Source organism: Suillus paluster (assembly GCF_016628075.1).
Source record: "Suillus paluster strain FC165 chromosome Unknown EDB91scaffold_12, whole genome shotgun sequence".
In the NCBI taxonomy this organism is placed as follows: domain Eukaryota; kingdom Fungi; phylum Basidiomycota; class Agaricomycetes; order Boletales; family Suillaceae; genus Suillus; species Suillus paluster.
Window position 1 is genome coordinate 25184 of NW_024537572.1, and position 23430 is coordinate 48613.

Below are 23430 nucleotides of genomic sequence, written 5' to 3' on the forward strand. Positions count from 1 at the left end.
GGCGCGCTACCTTGGTTAATGAACAAGGAGTTTGCTTCAGTGTTCACTACACATCACGCGGTGTTCAAAGTCTCACCAAGGTTCATGGGAGGCAGGCTACACGATCGATGCGTGTCAACGGCTTGTCCTGATCCCTTCCTCGGTGCGAATGGACCCGCGCCCGAGGGTTATGTTGCAGCGTTCTGCACATCAAATAGTCGAGGTGCCGCGCTTAAGCACTATCATATACCCGCCGGCGATCTGAGCCCAGCTGCTCCGCGCAGAAAAAATCAACAGTGCCTCATTCTAGATGGATGCCATCGTGGTCATCTCAAACATATAGCGAAGTGTCGCACCAGAAACAATACTGTTGAGATTGCAATTACTCCTTCGACTAGTTTGACTCTACGTTTCGACCAAATATGCGTTGTAAATCAGGCACGCATTGTGTGATCTACTGTATATCTGTACCATGAATTGTACTCAGTCTCGTTCCCGACGTTCTGCCTGAGGGCACGACAAAGACCTTTGACACAAGCATCATTTGCACCAGAATCTGGAACCGAGTACCTGTAAGTGTAATGCACCTGTAACGCGTACTAAGTAGTAGTAATTGTCAGATCTCGTATTGATCGAAAAACACTGACACGAAACATAAGTATGCTCGAACAAGTGTTGGAGCCATTGATATCATGCATTCTGTGTGAGTAGTAGGAGGCAGGGCTGTGAAGGCCTACCAGTCGGCGTTGATCTGAACGGTCCAGGACTCCAGGTCGCCGCGGCCGCCATGGAACGAGAACACCTTCAAGTTATCTGATGCGTGTAGCCTGAGCGTTCTTTAATGATGGATTGTGCGTGAGGAGCTCGTCAGCGCTCGAGGGAAGGTGAACCGGAGCGTGTTGACAGTGGGTGGCGGGCTTTCTTTGCATTGCCCCTCCTGGTCCTTGCGCAGCACCTTACCCTTGTTGTACTCGGTGCACTTTTTGCACACGTTGCTCCGTGGATTCTACGACTAAGTCTGTGGACGGGGTAGCCAGGCCCCCGGGGCTGGTATGGCAAGGGATGCGAAGCCAGCTATAATTAACCGGTCATACGTAGTAGACTTACTAGTAGAAGTGCAAAACGGTGTTTTTCAGTCGCTGGATGTCATCCCAAGCGTCGAGGAAATAACTACGTTCACAACGCCCATCGCCTTACCCTCCGGCCATCTATATGCGACAAACTCACCCAAATTCATACAGCTCAAATATGCCCAACTGGTTCGATCACTTCCTACAAGGGTTAGGAGGGCACCAGTACCATTCATGGCCGTAGAGCGTGAAATTTTCAAGACCGATGCGAGGGGGGCTGTAATGGGACGTGACAGAGCCGATGTAAATATCTGCACCACCAGAAGAGAGGTACGGAAATCAATTAATGTTCGTACTGGCCATGCTGCCGCAGGATCTCCGAAAGGGTTGTGCCAAATCTAGAGGAATTTGGTGCATGTCGAGAAAACGGATAGCTTGCTGGACGTTGACAGAACATTGTTTAACGGAGGAGGGGAAGAGCAACATAAGCACTTGTTGGGTGAAGGGCAGGAAATCACTTACCAGGACCTACTTAGTGCTTGCAGCAAAGGTCGATGGGCGCGCCGCAGTCATGGGCGCTGCAAAGTTACTAACAATACTAGATCATCGTGTTCGACGTCGGCGCGTGCGTCACGAAGAACTGGCAAGCATGTACAAATAAAGGTGCAGGCACGGCGCATCACCGAAATATTATTCAATTATCTACTGATATCATGATGTGCTCGCCTGCAATCGGTTATGTGCTGGTAGCTACCAGGATTAAATAAACTTTATCCTTCACTCGCGTGAGCAGCTCTGTGACGGTTTTGGATAAGATTCCACCTTGCCAATCGATCATCCAGTCCAGTGGTACATGATAGTCACTGCGGCAGTTGCCAGTGATGGGCGCTTCCAAACGCACGTCACCGATTACGCGCACAGGCGTCTGTTTACCCTTTAGGCTTTGCCATCCACTACCAAGTTTACACATAGTGACCTCTTTAGACTCAGAGACTCAGCGGTGCTTTCAACCTTACACGATGAATCCTCCTCGGAAGAAGAAGACCTTTGGGACCGCGTGGCTAAGGCGAAGCCCCTCAAATCCTCATTCCCCAGTGGAGAGTGGAGCCAGTGAAATTGAGGTATCAAACATTCCACTTATATATAAGTACTGGTTGTGTTCAACGATCTCGTTCTAGACGTCCTCTTTCCCGCCTTCACGGGATGAATCCCCCGGAAAACCTCCAGGGCCGGTTCGAAAGTTGTGGGGCAAGGTGACCAAGCGTTCCGCTCAAAGCGCTCGACAGTCCCCAAACCCTGAACCCGCAGCTGCAAGTTCCAGCGCACCGGATTTCCTACCCGCTCAGGCCACTCAGGTATGTACAACACTTGGCACGTTCCACGTGCGCTGATTGCTACCAACTTCTGCAGGATCCTTCACCACTCACTGCTCCCACTCCCACTCCCGAACCAAATCCTGACCAGCCTTCCAATTCAGGCATTCCGAAGGTGAACTCGATCATTGCAACTCGGATCATTGTTATCCGTCTCTTTCGATAATGTACTAACATTCGTAATCAGGCCGAGCAACCTGACCCGAAGTTTGTGAATGAGCGCATCGCCGATGCCATAGAAGGCGTCGCAAGCATGAAATCCGTCCCTGTAATGGCCCAAAATACTGCTTTGCAAACGAACAACTTGCAATCCATTCCCGACACGATCGACACGTTCTCCGCGATACTTAAACCCTTGAAAGCATTCAACTCAATCGCTAATGTGCTTGCAGATGTACGGGCCTCTATTTCTATCTTTTACGTCACTGATCTTCGTGCATAGGCCCATCCCTATGCAAAGGTGGCATTGAGCATCTTCACTTACGCGTCCCAGGTACATTTGTTTCATATGTTCAAGCTTGCAAGCTACTAAGAATGTCTGGTGATAGATGATTCTCGATCAGGCAGACCGCGATGCTGCTGTCTCTGGTTTGCTCTCGAAGATCTCTGAGGTCTATACTTTCATCACGGAAGAAGAGGCGCTCGCCACATCCATGCCAGCAATCTATGGGAAGATAGCGCGACAGACGCTTGTGTGCGCTGATTTTATCACTCATTACTCTCAGACGACGAGCGCCTGTGAGTTGATCTCACCACTGCGCTACCTATGACTCACTGTTACATCTTTGTACAGGGAAAAGACTTGGTATGCACGTCTTCAAAGAAACACAGGCCGTGATTCAAAGTTACAACGAGGTTCTCGACAGTCTCATGCAGCAATTCCGAGACAGAGCCGCTCGTGACACACTTGTGATTGTCCACCATATGGGTAAGAGTCGGCCTTCAGGTCTCGTTGAGCCTTAGCTGACATTCTACGACCTGTGAAATAGCCGAGACTCTGGACCTCGTCGACTTATTGGACTGTGCAGCGGGTGCCGGAGTCAATACGTCTAAATGTTGTCTGCCAAATACTCGGCAAGAACTCCTGACAGATATCAAGAGTTGGATCAGCAGCACCGATGAGGGTGCTTCACGCATCTTGTGGCTCTCCGGCACAGCAGGCAAGGGTAAATCTGCCGTCGCACATACCATAGCCAACTGGTACACTGAGCACGGTGGTCTTGGCTCATGCTTCTGCTTCGACCGCACGCGACAAGCAGATCGCGGCGAGGACAGAGTTTTCACTACCATCGCAAACGACTTAGCGGACTGCAATCCTATCATGCGGCGAGCCTTGGTGCAAGCGGTTCATGATAATAATGGACTCAAGCGCACTTCAGATCTCACAAGACAATGGCAGGAATTGATCGTGGGACCAACAAGCAAAGTCTCGAAAGCCATCGCCGCACCAGTCCTGATCGTCATCGAGGCGTTGGACGAGAGTGGCGATGCGAGTTCCCGGGAACAGATTCTTCGTTTGCTCGCTGGCGAGAACAGTTCTTCCTCCACACCATCCGACATCCCACCAAACATCCGTATTCTTGTCACTTCCCGTCCATTGGAAGACATTAGCAACGCTCTGCACACCGCGCCACATGTTCGCCATGTCTCCTTAGATGATATTTCGTCCGCGTCCACAGAACACGACATCCAGCTTTATATCGCCAATAGACTGGGAGGTCTACGCGAGTTCAATGATGAGCACTTCAAGAGACTCGCTCTGAAATCCGATGGCATGTTTGAATGGGCTCGTCTTATATGCGAGTATATCAAGGGTACGAACAGGGTTGGCCTGGATCCTACGGATAAGTTCGAAGCTGTGGTTGCTGGAACATCTGAAAAAGGAACACGTCTGTTGGATTTTATGTATGCACGCATCTTGGAAGAGACACTGCCTTCGGATGAGCGCGGGGAGGCTATCCCCGTGTTTCGCTCAGTGATGGGGCAAATCCTTGCATTGCTGGAACCACTCCCCATGACTGCATTGACCGCCATGCGACTGCATTTTTCACCCGGTACTTGCCGTTACAAAGTGCAGCGGGTTATTGGGCCACTAGGGTCGCTGTTGGCCGGGACCATGGACTCCCAAACTCCCATACGACCCCTCCACGCATCCTTCTACGACTTCCTCACAGACAAATCACGGAGCCAAGACTTCTTCATCGACGTGTCGTCGGTACAAAGCGACCTTGCCTTTGCCTCGTTTCGTGTCATGGAGCGCGGACTTCGCTTCAACATCTGCGCTTTAGAGAATTCTTACTTACCCAATTTTGCTGTCCCTAACTTGGGGAAACGAGTGAAAGAGTCCATTCCGACTGTGCTATCATATTCATGTCGATTTTGGGGGGCTCATTTGGGAGCTACGTCCTTCGAGCCATTGCTCGCTAAAGAAATCGCAGCTTTCTTCGACGGGGAGCGCCTCCTTTGGTGGTTGGAAGCACTATGCCTGATGAGAAGCCTTGGCGGCTCGGTGGGGTGCCTCTCGTCTATCACACATTGGTTTAAAGTGCGTAGCTCGCGCTCATGCTTAGGGCCGATAGATTCTTACAAGAAGTGTAATGGTTATAGGATCACGCCGAATATGCTCACGTCGATGACACTGCCAGGGACACCCAGCGCTTCGTTCGAACTTTCGCGGTCGCCATTTTACATTCCACTCCTCATTTATACTTATCCGCTCTGCCGTTCGCTCCAACTCAGTCGAAGATATTTAAAAAGTTCGCCGCAAAGTTCCCTTGCACCCCTCGCATTGACGCTGGTCACGTCGCAAATTGGCCTCCCGTTGAAAAGATACTCTACGGGCATTCCAGGGTGAATTCGGTTGCGATGTCACCAGACGGAAAACACATCGCGTGTGGTGCAGACAACGGAATGATCCAGATGTGGAATATGGAGACGGGCGAGGCATCGGGTGTCCCTCTCCAAGGCCACACTGACTGTGTTTTGTCTCTCACATTCTCGCTGGAGCGAAAGTGTATCGTGTCAGGTTCAGAAGACAAGACAGTTCGGGTTTGGGATGCGGCGACTGGCAGGGCATTGGGTGCCCCACTCCGAGGGCACACTAGCAATGTTCAGTCTGTCGCAATCTCGTTAGATGGAAAGCACATTGTATCTGGTTCATTGGACATGACAATCGGGGTATGGGATGCAGAAACCGGCAAGGCATTGGGTCCCCGTCTCAAAGGGCACACTGATGGTGTTTTGTCTGTCGCAATTTCGCGGGATGGAAAGCGCATTGTATCCGGTTCCTATGATAAAACGATCCGGGTATGGGATTTAGAGACTGGCGAAGCATGTGGTGCCCCACTCCAAGGCCACACTGGCGCCGTTTGGTCCATCGCAATCTCGTCGAACGGACATCTCATTGTGTCTGGTTCAGGGGACAAAATGATCCGGGTATGGGATTTGGAAACTGGCGAGGCATTTGGTGCCCCACTCCAAGGCCACACTAGCACTGTTTCGTCCGTCGCAATCTCGTCGGGTGGAAATCGCATCATGTCTAGTTCAGAGGACATGACCATCCGGGTGTGGGATATGGAGACTAGAAAGGCATTAGGATCCCCTTTCCAAGGCCACACTGATGCTGTTACGTCTGTCGTCATCTCGCCGGATGGAAATCACTTAGTTTCTGGTTCATATGACGGGACGATTCGGGTGTGGGATGCCGACACAAGCACTAGCGAGGCATTGGGTGCCGCTCTCCGTGGTCACACTGCCGCCATCAACTCTCTTGTGATCTCGCCTGATGGACGTCGCATTGTATCTGGTTCAGACGACGAGATGATCCGGGTGTGGGATATAGAGACTGGCAAAGCATTGGTTTCCCCTCTCCAAGGGCACACTGACTCTGTTCTGTCCGTCGTAATTTCGCCAGATGGACACCGCGTTGTGTCTGGCTCATCTGACAAGACCATCCGGATGTGGGATATGGAAACTGGCGAGAAATTGGGTTCCCCTCTCCAAGGGCACACTCGCCGTGTTCAGTCTGTCGCAATCTCACAGGATGGGAGACACATCATGTCTGGTTCAGATGACTGCACAGTCCGGGTGTGGGAGGTGCAGACTGGAGTGGCATCGGGTGTCCCTCTCGAAGGCCACCTTGACTGGGTTTCGTCTGTCACAATCTCGCCAGACGGAAACTGCATAGTTTCTGGTTCAAGGGACGACACAATTCGGGTGTGGGGAATGGGGTTGGGCAAGGCATTGGGCGCCCCTCTCCGAGGTCATACCAACACCGTCTGCTCTGTCGCAATATCGTCGGATGGGCGTCGCATCGTGTCTGGCTCGGCTGATAAGACCATCCGGGTGTGGGATATGGGAACTAGCAAGGCATTGGGTGTGGTTCTCCGAGGCCACACACAACCTGTTAACTCTGTTGTAATTTCGCCAGATGGAAAATGCATCGTATCCGGTTCAGATGACAGGACCATCCGGGTGTGGGATATGGAGACTGGGAGGGCAGTGGGTGCCCCTCTCCGAGGGCACACTGCACGTGTTTCTTCTATCGCAATCTCGCCGAACGGCAAACATGTCGTGTCTGGTTCATCTGATAACACCATTCGGGTATGGGATCTAGACAATCTCAACCGGCGCCAAGCCTTCGAAGCACCTGCAATATGTTTTTCGTCCAACCAGACCCACGCTCTTTGTTCCTCCTCCTCCTTCCTCCAACATTCTTACACCTCTGCCTCTCTCGCCCTGACCGAGAAAGGATGGGTTGTAGGGCCCGACGGACGGCTCCTCTTTTGGATCCCAATCCACTTATACCCAGCTATACATTTTCCAGACAACAGGCTGGTGATACACAATCAAGCCTCGCAGCTCGATTTAAGTTGTTTCGCCCACGGCACGTCATGGCACAAGTGTCGGGAGCAGAAGGTTTCCCTGTCTTCGTGATCATCTCCGGTATGTAGCGACAACATATGTGCGTGTCATGACTAATAGAAGTACAACACAGATCTATAGTCTCCGCAGAACTTGTACACTATATATTTGCGATTTCTTGATCCACGGCCTTCACTTGTATTTCCTCTACTGCACTGAGTCTCAATGTCATTTTGGGCCTGCACAAGGATTTCATTCACGCCTTCGCTCCCGCCAAACATTATATATTTGCTATATGCCTTGCCGTACTGCAATCCAATTGTTGCTATAAGTACTCCCTAGATTCAGGTTGTCTACCATGGTCGGTCCGTGGAAGTTGGAATGTAAAGTACGACTATCATGAGCTCAGGCTCGTCGTTATGTTTATGGTTCAATCAATAGATAAGCTCACTGGTCTCATAAAGCCCGAGCACGCGATGTATCCTCGCCTGTTAAAGAGCCTCCGGTCACGAATATATATGGGGCAACTCAGTTCGATCGCCAAGAACACAGCGTCTTGTATCATAATAACCATGTTCCTTGTATTTGGTCTGCTACGGGAGACTTGCCTTGTGTGAACGCAGCCCGCGCGACAAGATCTCTCCTGCAGCAACTGCACAAGGACGGCCTGCTAGCAGACCGCCTTGTTTCCTCATCATGTCAACAGATTCCTATTCAAGTGAGTATGTACTCAGCGACCAGTATTAGAAATTGAATGATCTTACCTGATGTCTGCCGATGATGACCATGATCTTAGGCCCGATCCGAAGCGAGATGACGTGTCCATAGGTATTGATCCATTCTGCAAACTGCTGATATTGGCTATGATGCGTTTACCGCATGGATTATTTTATTTTATGTACTCACTTGGCTCTTGGTGGGGGAGTTCCGGACAACCAGTGTCCAGGGGGACCAGGAGGAGGAGGAGGCAGGCGTGGCTTTGGGCGTATCTTAGCGCGGAGGACCTTGCCTGCCAGAGCGAGAGCGACAAAGGCTCCTTGAATCCAAATGTCAAGTCGAACATCTTCTAATAGTCTACAACGGCGAATACGAATACAGTGACTTAGTACAAGAGAGAAGACGGAGGAATGAAAGGTACTGAACGAGTAGTGCAGCAGCTGAGTTTCATGTTAGACGAGCTGACAGACTAAACCTATGACTAGGTGATAGACTGATGACGGTTAGTGTGCACAGGAGGTTAGTGTCTTATTCAAGTCTGTTGCTCGCTAGTTACACCGTGTGTCCAATTATTTGGCGAGATTGTGATGCCGCAGTCTGAAGGCCCCTATCCAAACAATCACTTCTCCTTCAATCGCACTCGCACAGTCAGATTAGCTATCAGATCATTACCGCCCCATCTGTCTCAGGTGAGTGAGAACTTCTTGCCTATCAAAATACTGGTGTTTACAACTGCTGTCCTAAACTTGGGCTTGCAAAAGACACAAACTGCAAATATAGTGCGACGAAGGGATGCATGTAATTGACGACATTGTCATAGGTACTCCCACTGCGTGTGCTAGAACTGGTACGAGTACCGGCGCTCAACTCAGTTGTGCTACTACTGCCCAAGCCGTCGAGGTCACAGGTCAAGGTCAGCAGGTATGCGAATGCAAGCATTGCTGCCCCATCCATACTGCCCTCGGTCACCCCGACCAACTACCTCAACTGCCATCGTTAACACCATCGCCTACGCCTCCGACTCCAACAATACATACCGCAGCTACACCAATACAAGGTAGCTCTTCCTTGAGGAACGCTGTCAAGCTCCCTGCTGCTGTTACAGAACTTGTGAGCGTGCTCTTGCGTGACTTTCAGTGGAAAAAATGAATCAGTACAATTCGGACTGATGATGATGACTGGCCATCTGTAGTCCGCGACATTCTGGGACTCCTTACTCTTCAATTGTGTTACTGACATGATGCTGAGGCAGCCTCATATAAGTATGCTCAATATTCCTGATCTTATGGAGAGCCTCCAGCAGTTAAATAGCCTCGACTTCGAAGATCTGAAAGAATGTTTATGCAAGGCTGTGAATATCGACGAATGGGATGAACTTATTGCTCATCGTACGTACCGTTTCAAATTGCACCTCAGGCCATGTCTTAATGACAGTACAGCGAGACTTCACTGACAGTGCATGATGCATCTGCGGCCTTGTGAAATACCAGAATGAATCCGGAAAATGTACGCCCTCATTTATCACGACACACGGGCCCGACTCATGAATAGTCGACAGGATCTGCTCAGAGACGGGTTCTTAAGGAAATTGACGACACTGATAGGGTGGGGAAAGGAGGAAGCGAGTAAAATCCTTCCGCGCGACACAAACGTGCTCTCTCGTCGGACGGGGGCGTGCTCGACATCCGAGTTTACATTGTCCATAAGCTCGCTGATGAAGCCTTCGGTCAATAATAACTTTCGAATAGACACGGACTGACTGTCAGGTTCTCTTATCGGCGGGATTCTCCAAGTTCCAATTTGAAGAAGACACGTTAACGACCACGCCCGGTCACCAGTTGCGTCTTTTGGTCATCATACTTATAAGTAGACAGAAGACATTCGTTCCTTCTAGATTATGGAAAAAGAGAGAGAGAAAGGAATTGGTGCTTTCTTGGACGCTAAACAGGTGTTCTACATGTCCGAGGTTAGACAGGGTCTCATAAATAACCCCGGGGGACTGAGCAGAGTATTGTGACTCACGACTCTGGACATTCTTGTCCATGGTGTAACCTCAACCTTGAAAAAAATTGGGTCCTCAAACATACGTAGTGCCATCTGCACATTGGAATTTCCCTCATGATCATTCGTCCTCCAATAATGTTTTCATCGACCTTCTTTCCAAATGTCCCATAAGTGTCTTTGGGCCAACAAGTCATATTCGTGATTTGTTATCCTTCGCGGGAGTGATTTAGCGGCGTCTCGAGTATTCGGTAAGTAGCGAGAACATACACAACACCACTGGCTCTGATGGCAGGCAGCATAAAGCAGCAACACGATAGTTCAAGAAGGCAGTTTCACCTACGGTAGCTAGGTGAGCTTTGGATTGATAATGTTCAGTGAGCTCACCGTTGCAATGGCCTTTTTAACTTCTGCGACGTACAAGGTACGGACTGTGTCCATATGCTGGAAAACCTTGGGTCGGCAATGAAAACGGTCGAACGCTCTGACAATGGCAAAATTGTAAGATGCCAACTCCAATAAAGTCGACTCGCAAGGTCGTGCGGCCAACTCCTTCCCACTCGAAACTAGGTATTCTTCAAACCACAGGGTAATAGTTCACTTTCCACTGTAATTGGCTATTTAGAATGCAGGCCTGCCATATGTGATTCTGCAGCCGAGGTAGCTCCACATTTGCATACTACAGGTGGCTGGGGTCGCCGGTAGCCAGGCGAGAGACTCTCTAACTGCCTGAGCAGCGATGCCGCGTTCATAACTGGTATTTGAAGAGCCTTGTGGTAATCGACAGGCGCTGATGTCCCACATACCAGTGAACCTGGGGCTTGGTCGTCCTAGATCTTCGATCTCGAGGCTCCGGGTAGCGGCTGTTCGAGCATGATGCTGCCATCCGACCTAACAAGACAAAGCATAGACATCGAGTGAATTTGCTGGCAGGAACTAGGCAACGATGAGATCTCCAATACGGTCGGAAATTGCTTCCATGTCATATTTCCTGGCTGCTTCCATCACCGCCCTCGCATTATCAAAGCTGTCGAAGGTCGGGTCAGCGCCAGGGTAGGAAAGAAGAAGTAGCGGGTGAAGGATTGTGCTGTGCTCAATCACAGGGATGACAGGTACACATAGTTGCGATTCGTGCTGTGGTAGGGTGAACATCACGGGTGAAATCAGCGAAAGGACGAGCTTGAAATCATGAAAGTCGACACCATCGGCGGAGCGCAGGATGATGTCGCCGTCTGGATCGTTGAATGGTGCCAGAGCAGTGGAAGTTTTCTGAGTCTCTAACATGAATGCCAAAATAAATCGTGCTGTGTGGACAAGACAGAAGTTTATCGATCAATCTATTCGCTGCTGAAAATAGGAGTTTGTCTATATTTCGGTTATATTGCAAGCACGGTTGTGGTAAGATCCCAGCCTTCATCCCATGGCGCCAAGCGTCAAAAGGCGAGAGTGCCGAAGGGAGGATAAAACGAGACGATCAATAGAGAATAATCAGTTTAGTGGGTGCCTGTGATAATGAACATGTAACTTTATCTCGAAGTGTCAGATCTCGCATTGAGTCAAACGATAACATACGAAACATATGCGCGAACACTGATATCATGCGTTCGGAGTGAATAGCAGGAGGGTCGCGAAGGTCTGCACGTCGATGGTCCAGAACTCCAAATCGCTACCGTGTTCAGAAGTTAGTGTGACAAACGGGCTGCGAAACCGTCTACTCAAAATCACGGTACTGATCGCCCCCACGAAGGTTAACACCAAATCCATTAAATCGACGATGCAAAGTGGCGACCCGGGAAAGTCGTCCTGGTTTCAACAACCGCACTTCTCCACCTGCGTTAACAGTCAGTGGACAGGACCAAAACCAGTTTATTCCGCTCATATGGTACAAGCTCAAGAGATCACCATACAACCAGCTATGCGCCAGTGGACGGCATTTTCAAGCATGTCGTCTTCAGCCCATCTCCACTCCACTTTGCCACCTCGATCAAAAGGTCGCGTTTCTTCTCTACAGCTGTAGCTGTGTGAAGCTCGTAGAGAGTTGCTGTGAAGGCATCAGTCTTCGAAAATTTCCAACAGCGTAATGAGCCTACGCACAAAGATTGAAGAGGTACGGTTCTGTTACTACCACAGCTGATGGAGAGCTCTGCAGTGCAGCTTCAAGGACTTCGATACCCTGGAAAGGCTGTCAAGCACGGAAACATCATAAAGTCATCAGAGAATCGTCACCTCCTTCAACTTCCCCTGACTCAGAAGAGCCACAGACAGATTGTTGATGGCCTAAGTGTGTCATCATCAATCGCCCGCAAAAAAACTCGAGTGTATTACTCACCACAAAGTTATCCGGTTCTGCCTGTACGAGGGCTCGGAGTAGTTCATCCGCCCGCGCCCAGTTTCCCTCAGCACACGCGAGCAAGGCAGCATTCATATCTTTGAGTGTCTGCGGGACGCTGGCGTCGCCCTCCACGGCAGCAAAGTGCGCCGCAGCCTGGGTGAGGTATCCACTCTGCAGGTAAATGCGACCCACGGCAGACCGAATTGCAGGAGATGGCTGCTGCCCAGTACCATGTCGTGCGAACAGTGGCTCCAAGAGTTTCGTTGCTGCAGTGAAGTCCTGCGCCAAACGGTATATGCTCGACTATCGAGAATCAGAAAAAATATACATGCCTTCATCTCGATCATTTGCGACGCAATGATCAGGCATATCCGTGCGGCACGTTCAAGCCACATCGACAAGCTAGAGTCATCGCCTTCGGCTTTTGAACTCTTGGCTTGCAGCTTGCACTTCTTGAGCAGAGCGTAAAGGACATCGAGGTAGCCCATGGGGTCACCTGCCCAGTATTTGAGGCGTGCGTGCATGACCTCGAGCTCAAAGGGGAGGATATGGTCGAATAGGTACGCCCGGGCTGATGAGGGCTCCGTGGCATTGAGCACTGCAAAGAGGTTGGTGCATTCAGCGGATGTTTGGTTGTAAAGTCGGAGGCGGGCAAGGCTTGATAGGCGCAGAGACCAGAGCTGTTGAAAGGGGCTAAGTCACAGAGTACATGACCAATGTATGCTTACATCGAGAATACGAGTAAGGTCCTCGGGATTGCAAGTTATCAGACGATCTCGTGCCATTCTGGCAAGCGCACGCCAACTGTTGGACATCTAATTTCCAAGGCACACTCATTGAGATCCTCAAACTCGTAACACAAGGCGTACTCTCATACTCACAACCATGGAGTGAAAATCAGAATCCTGCCATTCGCCACTAACATCTCGTACAGGTCGCTTCTCAGGTGGAGATACATATTTGGTGAGGAGAATATTTAAAGGGTCCGTCTAATAGTACATGGGCGATACATCAATGGTGGGCGCTGATGGAACCACCAGGTAAGAGTATAAGATAAAGAGAGGCGTACGTTTGGGATGGGTAAGAACATAGTAGGCATGGTAAGCCCGGGAATATACAGTTCGGGTGCCTCAGACTCGACTTCGCTTGTGGGAGGCGGAGGTACGTCCTTGTTGACGTTGGGTGAAGGGAGTGAGGGGGGAACTTCAGGTGGTGAAAGAGCGGCTGATTGTGCAAGCGCAATCTCTTCATCGGCGGGGGGAACAGTGTCACCCTCAGACAAGGCACCTTCACCCTCAGACGAGGCACCTTCGACCTCGGATGAGGCACCTTCCGAGTCGTCAACTATGAACGGGTCTGGTACCTCAGGTTCCAACACTTGAGCGTCAAGAGTATCTGGGACCTCCCCACCATCCTCAGGTAACGTCTGAAGTTGCGAGGGGCGAATAACGGAATCCTCCTGAGGTAGTGGCAGAGGCATGGAATGAGCAGAAGCGTAGAGAGAACTCTGAGAAGGGTGGGAAGAAGTGGCTGATTCTGCGATAGATGCTGGTGCAACCGAACTATTTCGGCCGAGGGATTTAGCGCGGAACCGTGGGGACGAAGATGGACCCCAGTCAGCGGTGACAAAGGTACCGCTGTTATCGGATCCATGCGTATCAGCAGACATCATATCTTCTGAGCGAGTTCTCGAGTGCTGCGAGCTAATATCGATGACGTCTGAAGACGGACGAGAGCCCAGAGTTTCACTGGACCTGCTGCGAGGGCTGGTAGGTGTAATGATTGTGTTCGGTGCGAATGGATCGTACAGGGGAGTGTGGTGAGCTGCAGGAGGTGTGGATGGCGGGGAAGAACTCGATGTAGTGGTAGTAGTGGCAGCAGTTGCTGAGGACGACTTCCTCTTATGTTTGTGGGATAGCCTTCTCTTCACATCTTTTATGATCGCTTTTACCGACTTGACCTGCATTGTCGACAACCTGGGTGATGCTAAAGTATAGTCGCGGATATTCTTGCTTTAAGCTTGGATGGTACAGATATTGCACTGATTGTGGGCAGAATATTTAGGTGGAAGGCCTTATGGGAAGACGGAAGGCTCACCTTTTAATACCAGCTAAAAAACCGCTTTACACGCTGCAAACACACCAGCTGACAATGCGTTCTCTGCGTGGCCGCCTGATTAGTATGTCACCACGGTCCATCGGATGTCTCAGACTCACCAAGTCGTCCGAGAGCAGCAGACTCGGTATGTACGTTCTTCCTAGTCACGATAATACAAAATGCTACACAAGTACTAGCTCGCAACCCTTCTTATACCCGACGCGGAACGTTTCGCAACCCGAATAATAATGCAAGGTACTCCGGTTGCTTCGTTCACACTTATCCGCTTTTGTCTCGGTCGGAATTCACCCTTGCCGTGAGGCACCAAAGGGACCCATATCTTGGCCCGTCAGCTGGAATGGTTCGGGGTCACTTTGTTGCCTCGATCTGCCACGAGTCCCGTAATATTAACGCAGCATTACCCATCGCAGAACGCCCCTAGCGCCTGTCTATCTACCGCGATCTCACCCCTCCCCGGAGGGCGAACTCTTTCTTGTGAAAAATTACCCTGGCATTGGACTAATGCATGTCACAGGTCCCTCAAAAATGACATTGTTCGCCCTGGACTCTGAAAATTCTTCTCATGAAGTGAAGCACCTGGCCCTTTCACAGCCATGTACAGCCATGGGAATAGCGCCCATACGCAACGACCGACATCCCGACACCGCTCATGTTACGGTCCTCGAAGACCTGTGGCATATACGTCACGTCTGACAATAGCGCCGTGACAGGTCGCAGAGGCCTGGACATTCGATCGATCGTATGTTGACCGACGTTCATGTATCAGGCATGTGATGCCGTGAACCGAACAAATCTAATCGTGGTGTGACATGGTGGTATGGTTGTGTTCAAGTTTGGAGATTTGATTGAACCTAGTAAGTATTAGTTTGCCAGGTGTGCATCCAAACGAAATCTAACACGTTCTTGAATACTCCATTCTTGGACATGATAAGCTGCTTCTCATACATAAGTAACGGTAACGTGACGGCTGGTCGGTCGCTGCACGTACCGAGTACTGAGTGCTGGACGAATACAATTCAGGGTGCTTCTAGTAACATGATGCAGGATGACGAAGCTCCGACTTCCGCTTCTGCTCCAGATTCAAATTACCATTTGGCAACTGCAACACAAAATACAACTCCTCCCGGCTAGTATTACACATGCCACGCCTTGAAGATCGCTGTAAGTGTTGATTGCTCTCGGCAACTCACGGCTGATTTCCTGCAATGGGACTAGTAAGTACTCAGCATTGCGACGCATAAAATCAACGACATATCTCCGCTAGCGCCTCGGATCCTACTTATGTTATCATGCACCCGATGGCCGCTGATATCGAGGGCAAGACTATCGCCTCCACAAGCAGAATGGGGGCGGCGACACCAGATTCAGTATGTCCTTCCATGTTCCGACAATTCACGTGTCTTCGGAAGAGAAGATTCAGTATGGTCTGAGTCATACGAAGCTCGTCAACCCCTTTGACTATATGTATACCCTGGGCTACTTCGTTCTCGAAGTCCTTCTGCTTGTGTCTTATTGACTCATTGGTAAAACTTATCAGATTCTTCAGAGCATGCTCGATATATTAATTACATATAGGTACGACAAAAATAATGATATGTGGTAATGTAGGGTACCGAAAGAATCTGTCGTGATATTCTCAAGATATATACCTTCCATCCTTCTGATCGTTTGTCAAAATCTTCTACGTCACCCTCTCAATATGCAACATATGCAACGCAAAGCAGAGGGAAGCCAGCATAGAGGCCCACCCAAAATATCACATTCCCCATGAGCTTGTTGCGCTGGATCACCGGTGCCCTGCTCACCAAGATCAATGGGATCTGGATGAGTTGCATCAGGAACAGGTACATGCTACATTGTCCACACTGTTCAGTATAACTATGAAACGAAAGAAACGGAACGTCTTACCGAATCTTCTTCGTCACAATCGTCATGACCAGCTCATGCGCAATGGCGCTGAGAAAGAATGTGACGAACATTGCTGTGGTGCGCGACAGGCCGTACGATGCGCGTGTCGAAGCATACACATGCCGCAGGAGGAAACTATGCACCGGTTTGTTCCATTTGCGTGAAAATTCCTCCCAGGAAGTGGAATTCCACTGCATACAACGACAACGTTGAGTCACTCTTGAGTGCACTTAGGTCAAAGACGTCTTACCCAGTCTTCGTAGAACAGACGATCGGCGAAGCTATAAAGCGCACGTCAGCTATATCAGAAGGCGACAAGGCGGTAACCTTACTAGGAAAGCTCAGCAAACGCATTACAAATGCATTCTTGGGTGTCCCATCAGTTGAATACCCACTCTCTCACAGCTCAACACTCACCAAATATGATATAAAACAGAAGCAGAAACGCAATCATGAACGGCAGCGCAAGATCTAGGAGGGAGCGAAAAAACGACTGATCCGGTGTAGGTGTGAGCGGTATGATAAAACACTCTGCGACTGTGTATAACAGTGCAAATGAGCCCATGAATGCAGCTGTCTTTTCGAAAATATACACCGGCCGTATTCTGCAATTTCTTATCAGTTCATATTGTAGTGTTGAAGTGGATTGCAGCTTACCGGTCGGTTCTTGGGTATTCGAGCTCGTATACCAACGTCGGGATCAGCTGATAGACCGCAAAGTTCCAGTACGTGACGTTCTCTGGCCAGCGCACTTGTTCTGGACCTGTACTAACTAGTTCCGAGTCCAAGTCTAGGAATTCTTTTGCTAGACCTGCAATGAGTTCATCCGGGTGGTATGAAAGGACACATGCAACCGAAGCCTCCTCAACTTTCTCAGTTCCGCCCCCATTTTCATTAACTCCATCGCGCTCAGTCTCAAGGCTCCCATCCGGACTTTCGGAGAAGGCAGCAAGCCTTCGCCTCAGGGCAGCAGCCGTCTTCACGTCAGTGAACGACTTCATCAATGCTCCCTCCGCGTCGGGGGTGCACGTTTCCATCGGCGTTAATACGTCATCAGCATGCGACTCGGCTACTCGCCGCGCCGCCTCTGCTTCTGCCCTCTTCGAAGTTGCGTCGTGTAACGCCTGCTCCATTCCTCCAACACGGGCTGTGGCACACTTGAGCTCTGCGAGGACGTCCAACGAGCGCCTGGAAATCCACTGCAGGTAGCCGTTCACGGACACGTAAGAGTACATCTTCATGATCATGACCTTTGTGTCTCGCCCTTAGTAAAGGGCATAGAGCACTAAATAACGTGCGCACGAATGAGTGGAGAGTGAGGAAGCCGGACTGGACCCAGGGCCATTGTCTGGGGTGTTTGACGTTCAAGACATGAGTGTAAGAGATGAGATAGCACATACCTATGAAATGTCCATGTGACTGTGACGAGTAGCACACATGTCTGGAAGATGTGCTGTAGAACGGCGCCTGTCCAATAGTAGTTGATCCAGCCCTTGCTAATAGCTTTGGCAAATGGCACGCATAAAACAGTGGTAGAAACCAGGAGCAAGTCACTTAGTGCTAACGTGACTGCGTGCCGCGAAAACATTGTCGCAAAGGCGAACGACAGAGCATAACCGTTAGCTTCGAGGCTACTGATATAAGTCTGTACTGTGAATAGAAACAACGACATCCAGAAGAGCGTAAAGAAACCCTGGCCAGTGACGTGTTAGTTTCAACTGGATACACCCACGACGAAGAGACGAACGCGGAACTCGTTTGTGCCCGACGCTTCATTCGTTGTGTCGAAATGCGTCTTTCTAGGCTCAAATGTAATCATTGCGCGGAGTTTCTTCGTCGATCTTGACCGGAATGGCTTCGAGACGTGTAGTGTGCCCTCCGTCGTTGCGAATGTACCATCCTCCGTGCGGGTAGTCATTGCTACGGACCCAGAATCATGCACACCATGGCGTGCCGATGGTGGTGCCTTGTATTTCGTAGCGCCGAAAACATTTTCTTGGTCGAGGAGTGGAGCAGAAAGCATCTGAGCTCTGCTGCTTTCTGCAAGTAATGAGCTGTTAACAGTGACGCCTATAGATAATGATATCACCGGACTCACCTAAGATGAACACAACCTCGAACAATATACGCCTTAATGTTTCAAAACAGATCACTAGAGATTGCGCAGCTTAGCCACGGTGTCTGCGGACGATGCGGTAAGAAGGTTGAGTTTCGTATATTACAAAGTTGGTGTATTTGATTTGATTAGCAAAATTCAAACCCAGCGAATCTTATTATCAGTCATTTGTCACTGACCATCATCATTTGTAGGCGCGGCCAAATCATCAAATGAAGACCAGGACTCTTTAGAATTTTTATTCCCGAAGATCATGGAGGGAGAAGATAGTCATGATAAACAAACCCAGACTACCGTTGCGCCCATTCATCTAAAATGGATGCGAGAAGCAATGTCGATGGTGAGAATTCATGTTCAGAGCGGTGTTTGTTCATAACACGATTCAGGCGGAAGAAGCATTAACACACAGTGAAGTCCCCGTGGGCTGTGTCTTTGTGCGGAACCACAGCATTATCGCCCGTGCGAGGAATCGCACCAATGAACTAAGAAATGTAAATATAAGGCCACCCACTCATTCGCTGGTCTAATTCCTGCCCTACAGGCTTCCAGACATGCCGAGCTAGAAGCCATCGATCTTATCATTGCTGATAAGCAGCTGACCCCAGAGTCCACTCAGTATCCCCTGGCAGGCACTGTACTGTATGTCACAGTGGAACCATGCATCATGTGCGCTTCTGCACTTCGCCAGCTAGGCATCAAAGAAGTCTTTTACGGATGCCAGAATGATAAATTTGGCGGATGTGGGAGCGTTTTAGGTGTCAATACAAGGTCTGTTATCTCACTGCTATATTCTGATTCCGGGTCCGAATAGTCGTCAGTGTGAGGCATCCAGTTCATCCATCCTACCAAGCTACAGGAGGGTACCTCCGAGAAGAAGCCATAATGATTTTGCGTCGGTTTTATGTGACAGAAAACACGAACGGCATGTCCTGTTATTCCCAATCATCGGTCATCACACTGACGTTTTTTTTTTCCAGCTCCTGTCCCAAAGCAAAAGTCAGCTCGGGTTCTCAAGACAGAAATTCCCCCGGAGATTCAAACCTGAACGCAGCCCGCAATGACATTACGTTCTACACGTTTGAATGTCAGCATGAGAAGTCGGCGGCGATGCTCGCACATTTTTGAAAATGTGATTTTCACAAGGCCGTCCAGGGCTACGACACCAGCGGAATTTATTCTGGTGCGGTCGGGACTACGACATCTAAGAGCTGGATAACACTACGTAAAGTTAAATGACATTCTCAATACAGTGTATGGATATCACGTCGCCAGTGCGATCACTGGTCATCCTGCCACTTTAGCCCAAGAGACTGCGCAACAAAACCCCACTTGTCGGCCGCATCTTGGATCCTGCAAAACTGATATGTCACATGTTTAGATTTCCCGGAAGAGCGAGTGCGCACCTCTTCTCAGTAGCCTTACCTGCGCCGTGTCCTGCTTTTTTGTCGATGCGAATAAGGAGGGGGTGGGGGTTATGGGCGAGTGTGTGTTGCAACGTCGCAGCATGCTTGAACGAGTGAAGCGGAACAACTCGATCATCATCTAACGCGGCATAATCAGCCAAAGGTCGAGGATTTAGAAGATACAACACACGATCGGCAGTCATGAGCAACAATGGAGGTAGAATCTTGTCCGTTGGGACAGTATGCAGGGGCGAAATCGGATAGATGAAGTCAAAGTCGTGTGGGTCGTGCGGATTTCCATAATCAGACGTCCACGCTTTGCCTGCACACCAGTCATTGAATTGACGTCAGACTCTGCAAGGTAATCTGCCCTTACCAATTGTGAAATCAGCGAACTACATGATTTATATTGAGCAGGGATAGATGTTGCCAGAAAAATGACTCGCACCTTCAGAAGGTCAAGGACGCCAACTTCGGCCACGCCAGCCCCGAATGTGCCCTCTGGGGCGATGTTCACGCAAGCGGCGACGAGTAATCCTAAGATCATGCCTGAGTATCACTATAAATATGAGGGTGACATTAACCTGCCTCCATTGGATCCACCGTTAATGGCGACCTTACCGGGAGCAGCAATCTTGTTTTTAACAAGATACTCCCTGCAAACAAAAGCTTTCAGCTTGCAAGTAAGAAGCTAGAGGTGTTCACTCACGTAGCAGCAATGAAGTCATCGAAGACATTGATCTACGACAACATTAGACATCGCCCTCACCGGTAGTCAAGCACTGCACCTTCCGTTCTTTGGTGCCAGCAAGATGCCATTCCTCACCAAACTCGCCTCCTCCGCGAATGTTAGGCAAAGCAAAGACAGCACCATACCTCTTCATGAAAGTTAGGATCGTGGGACTGAAGAAGGGGTTTATTGATATACTGAATCCGCCATAACCTGATTCATAGCGTCAAGTGCTGATGGTGACGGATGGTGGTATCTTACCGTATTGAATGGCAGGTGCAGTTCCATCGGACTTTGTCGACTTGTGCTTCACGATGAACATCGGCACCTTCGTGCCATCCTTGCTCTCATACCAGACTTGCTCAGCGCTGAACTCATCCGGCACCAACCCCTTCATTAGCGTTGAACGGTATATGCTCCAACGCTTCTCTTCACTGGGTTCATCGAAATTGTATCGTGCCACAATCCCAGGATTGGTAAACCCAGTCAGCAAAACGAAGAAGTGTGACTGTGCTCGGTGGCCGGCGACTTCTGTGGCACCAACAAAATCCGGAGCAAGTCGGGTAAGCTGTTTGCCATCCATCGAGTAGAGATATATTTCATCTATGACCTGCAGTCCTCTTTTGTGTCAGCTTATGCAAATTGGAGCGGGTGGTACGGCTCCACTCACATTGCGCTTGTACACGACAGCCAATTTATCACCTCCCACAGCAGTTATGTCGTCCAAGTATGCATCTTTAACTTCAGGTATGAGGACCTTGTGCTGCCGTGATGGGTCCGCAAGGTCAATTGTGATAACTTGGTATTGAGGCGCGTTCTCGTTTGTCCGTAGGTATAATTTAGTCCCGTCATTCGCAATGCTGATGTGAGAATGGTGTGCGATGTCAGCAGGTTCAAGTGGTTTCCATCAGAGTTTAATGACACAACTGACACCGTGTATTCCGATTCGAACTCGTTCACAATCTTGTCCCATTTCATGTTTTGGCCAATTTCATTTTCTTGCAAATCGGCCACCCAGAGCAGGTTTTTCTGGGCCCGGAATAGTTAAGCGAACCGGTGAGCGAGAATGGACAGCGAGCGCAGACCTTTCCAGTGTCCTGGACGATGTCAAGAAACAAATATCTCCCATCTACCTCCGATACCGAAGCACCCCACATCCATTCGGGGTGTTCGGCATCTTTCATGACCAGGATATCTTGTGCTGGATAATTGAATTAGTCAAGAGAGCCATGTCAGAACCAAATGTAGATAGCGAACATTGTGGAGTTCCGATCTTGTGGTAATAAAGCATAGCATCCTTATCGTCTGTGGTTTCCGTGCCGGCTTTGTCCTCCGTTGCAAGACCATGAGACACTCTGCTTGGAAATCGCTGGCGAGTACCCTCGGTGTTAGATGCAATGTAAATTACTCAGGACCTACCTGGTAAAAAAACCCTTTGGAATCGTGAGTCCAAGTAATGGACGAAAATTTGACGAAGCGGATCTCTTCCGGGAGCCTTTTGGCATGGTGATCGTCAGGCTGCCCATCAATCGCGGCGAAAGGCTCGCTTGTACGGCGCACATAAACTGTATAAAAATCGCTTCCCTGTGCGTTGGAGATTAACGTCCTGTTCCGAACGACATATAATCACGCACCGACAATGAGATGCCATATGCGAAGTATTCGCCAGAGCGAGAGAATGCCGTTACAGAGAGTGCCGCAGTGCCGTCAGTGGACAACAAATTGGGCTATGTAGTAATGTGTCATTACTCGAATCTGCCCGGGTCTTCGACTCTTACATCAAAGTAAACTTCTCCCCCTGGCCCCTTCTCCCCCGACTCGGTGGGGAGATTGGAGTCCTTAGAACGGTAAACCACTGTAAAACCGGGAGTTTTGGCATGCGAAAATGTTGATAGTGTCTCAACCCACCTGACTGAGGCTGGAGACCGCTGTTGTAGTACCAGTACCAACGATCATCATACTTGAGCGACGGCGCTGAAAACTTGGGAGAAATGAATATCAAAACCAGCTACTGCCATTTTGACGAACCTTGGCATAGTCGGTATTTGCCCTGATCTCCTGCTCTAGTTTAGTTCGAGCAGGATTTTTATTTAAGTAAATTCTGGTGAATTGATCTTGCGCCGTGGTCCACTGATCAGTCTCCTCGGATTGTTCTTCAAGCCATTGGTATGGATCAGAAACGCGAACTTCGCCTTGTTTTTCGCTCTTGTAGATGTCGACGTGGTCAGACCGACGAGCCTTTGGATATTGGTTAGGTGTCCAGGGAGTGGCCATTGTCCTAGTGTGGTTTGAGCGTGAAACAAAGTTGAAGAGCTTATAAACACGAGTTGTGGGACGAAAGGCGCGGAGACCCAGGATGAGCATTTGGATGCCCACCTCAGCTTTAATCTAAATCAGATCAGGGGGTGCCAAGAGTCCCACATAAAAGGATAACATGCCAAATGATTCAATCGGCGAAAACGGCAAATCCAGCCTGCCTTCGATACGGAAAAGGACACGGTGTTTAACTCTAAGACGGTCTAATTATCTCGAGGAGGGCCTAGGTTCGTTCTAATTCGCTGATTGTTTAGAACCCTCGGAATGGTATCCGGGAGTGGCACCTGTCCTCCTGACTCCCCTTCCGAACAGAAAAAATGTCTAGAGACGGTCAATAATGAACGACAAGTGATCACCCACGAGTTGTCGATATTTTAAAAGTTGACAAGAGATGCTAATTAGTAAGCGCTTGTAACCGACGGCAACTTGAACACCCTCTGATTCTAACATGCACAAATAACGCCTATCTTTCTGGCGAGTTACTGCTTCGGAACTTCCCAAACT

General features: G+C 49.6%; 7 protein-coding genes across 7 annotated transcripts; 2 read left to right on the forward strand and 5 right to left on the reverse strand.

Moving 5' to 3' along the window:
- Positions 1 to 1923: 1923 nt before the first annotated feature.
- On the forward strand, positions 1924 to 3106 carry EDB91DRAFT_1334973 (uncharacterized protein; the record flags this gene model as incomplete). Its single annotated transcript, XM_041325475.1, has 6 exons — positions 1924 to 2170; positions 2228 to 2404; positions 2460 to 2537; positions 2610 to 2816; positions 2865 to 2915; positions 2971 to 3106. Coding segments are annotated over exons 1-6 (888 nt in total), but the record flags the coding sequence as incomplete, so codon positions are not given.
- A 4772-nt stretch (positions 3107 to 7878) lies between these two features.
- On the reverse strand, positions 7879 to 8956 carry EDB91DRAFT_1079874 (uncharacterized protein; the record flags this gene model as incomplete). Its single annotated transcript, XM_041315178.1, has 4 exons — positions 7879 to 7995; positions 8050 to 8146; positions 8192 to 8359; positions 8772 to 8956. 4 exons carry the CDS (start codon positions 8954 to 8956, stop codon positions 7879 to 7881), a joined length of 567 nt encoding a protein of 188 aa, XP_041179769.1.
- Positions 8957 to 10624: 1668 nt separating this feature from the next.
- EDB91DRAFT_1079875 (uncharacterized protein) lies at positions 10625 to 11287 on the reverse strand (the record flags this gene model as incomplete). Its single annotated transcript, XM_041315179.1, has 2 exons — positions 10625 to 10894; positions 10949 to 11287. 2 exons carry the CDS (start codon positions 11285 to 11287, stop codon positions 10625 to 10627), a joined length of 609 nt encoding a protein of 202 aa, XP_041179770.1.
- A 464-nt stretch (positions 11288 to 11751) lies between these two features.
- On the reverse strand, positions 11752 to 14779 carry EDB91DRAFT_1117383 (uncharacterized protein). Its single transcript, XM_041318020.1, has 10 exons — positions 14552 to 14779; positions 14433 to 14495; positions 13405 to 14376; positions 13217 to 13324; positions 13064 to 13150; positions 12668 to 13015; positions 12333 to 12614; positions 12230 to 12280; positions 12098 to 12176; positions 11752 to 12044 (listed from the first exon to the last, which is right to left on the reverse strand). Exons 3-10 carry the CDS (start codon positions 14299 to 14301, stop codon positions 11917 to 11919), a joined length of 1980 nt encoding a protein of 659 aa, XP_041179771.1. The 5' UTR covers positions 14302 to 14376; positions 14433 to 14495; positions 14552 to 14779; the 3' UTR covers positions 11752 to 11916.
- Positions 14780 to 15956: 1177 nt separating this feature from the next.
- On the reverse strand, positions 15957 to 18593 carry EDB91DRAFT_1117400 (MBOAT, membrane-bound O-acyltransferase family-domain-containing protein). The gene is made up of 10 exons (XM_041318021.1): positions 18460 to 18593; positions 18109 to 18401; positions 17762 to 18054; positions 17664 to 17709; positions 17019 to 17611; positions 16779 to 16966; positions 16694 to 16727; positions 16612 to 16642; positions 16362 to 16552; positions 15957 to 16304 (listed from the first exon to the last, which is right to left on the reverse strand). The coding sequence occupies exons 2-10, from the start codon at positions 18382 to 18384 to the stop codon at positions 16148 to 16150; spliced, it is 1809 nt and encodes a 602-aa protein (XP_041179772.1). The 5' UTR covers positions 18385 to 18401; positions 18460 to 18593; the 3' UTR covers positions 15957 to 16147.
- Positions 18594 to 18730: 137 nt separating this feature from the next.
- EDB91DRAFT_1235992 (cytidine deaminase-like protein) lies at positions 18731 to 19522 on the forward strand (the record flags this gene model as incomplete). Its single annotated transcript, XM_041321395.1, has 5 exons — positions 18731 to 18817; positions 18864 to 18968; positions 19019 to 19245; positions 19302 to 19399; positions 19455 to 19522. 5 exons carry the CDS (start codon positions 18731 to 18733, stop codon positions 19520 to 19522), a joined length of 585 nt encoding a protein of 194 aa, XP_041179773.1.
- A 156-nt stretch (positions 19523 to 19678) lies between these two features.
- EDB91DRAFT_1266456 (prolyl oligopeptidase) lies at positions 19679 to 22884 on the reverse strand (the record flags this gene model as incomplete). The annotated part of the gene is made up of 17 exons (XM_041324504.1): positions 19679 to 19827; positions 19881 to 20019; positions 20071 to 20202; positions 20280 to 20417; positions 20469 to 20536; positions 20590 to 20621; positions 20669 to 20823; positions 20872 to 21220; positions 21281 to 21470; positions 21542 to 21639; positions 21696 to 21811; positions 21868 to 21979; positions 22030 to 22194; positions 22245 to 22337; positions 22389 to 22465; positions 22519 to 22591; positions 22639 to 22884. The coding sequence occupies 17 exons, from the start codon at positions 22882 to 22884 to the stop codon at positions 19755 to 19757; spliced, it is 2256 nt and encodes a 751-aa protein (XP_041179774.1). The 3' UTR covers positions 19679 to 19754.
- Positions 22885 to 23430: the final 546 nt, after the last annotated feature.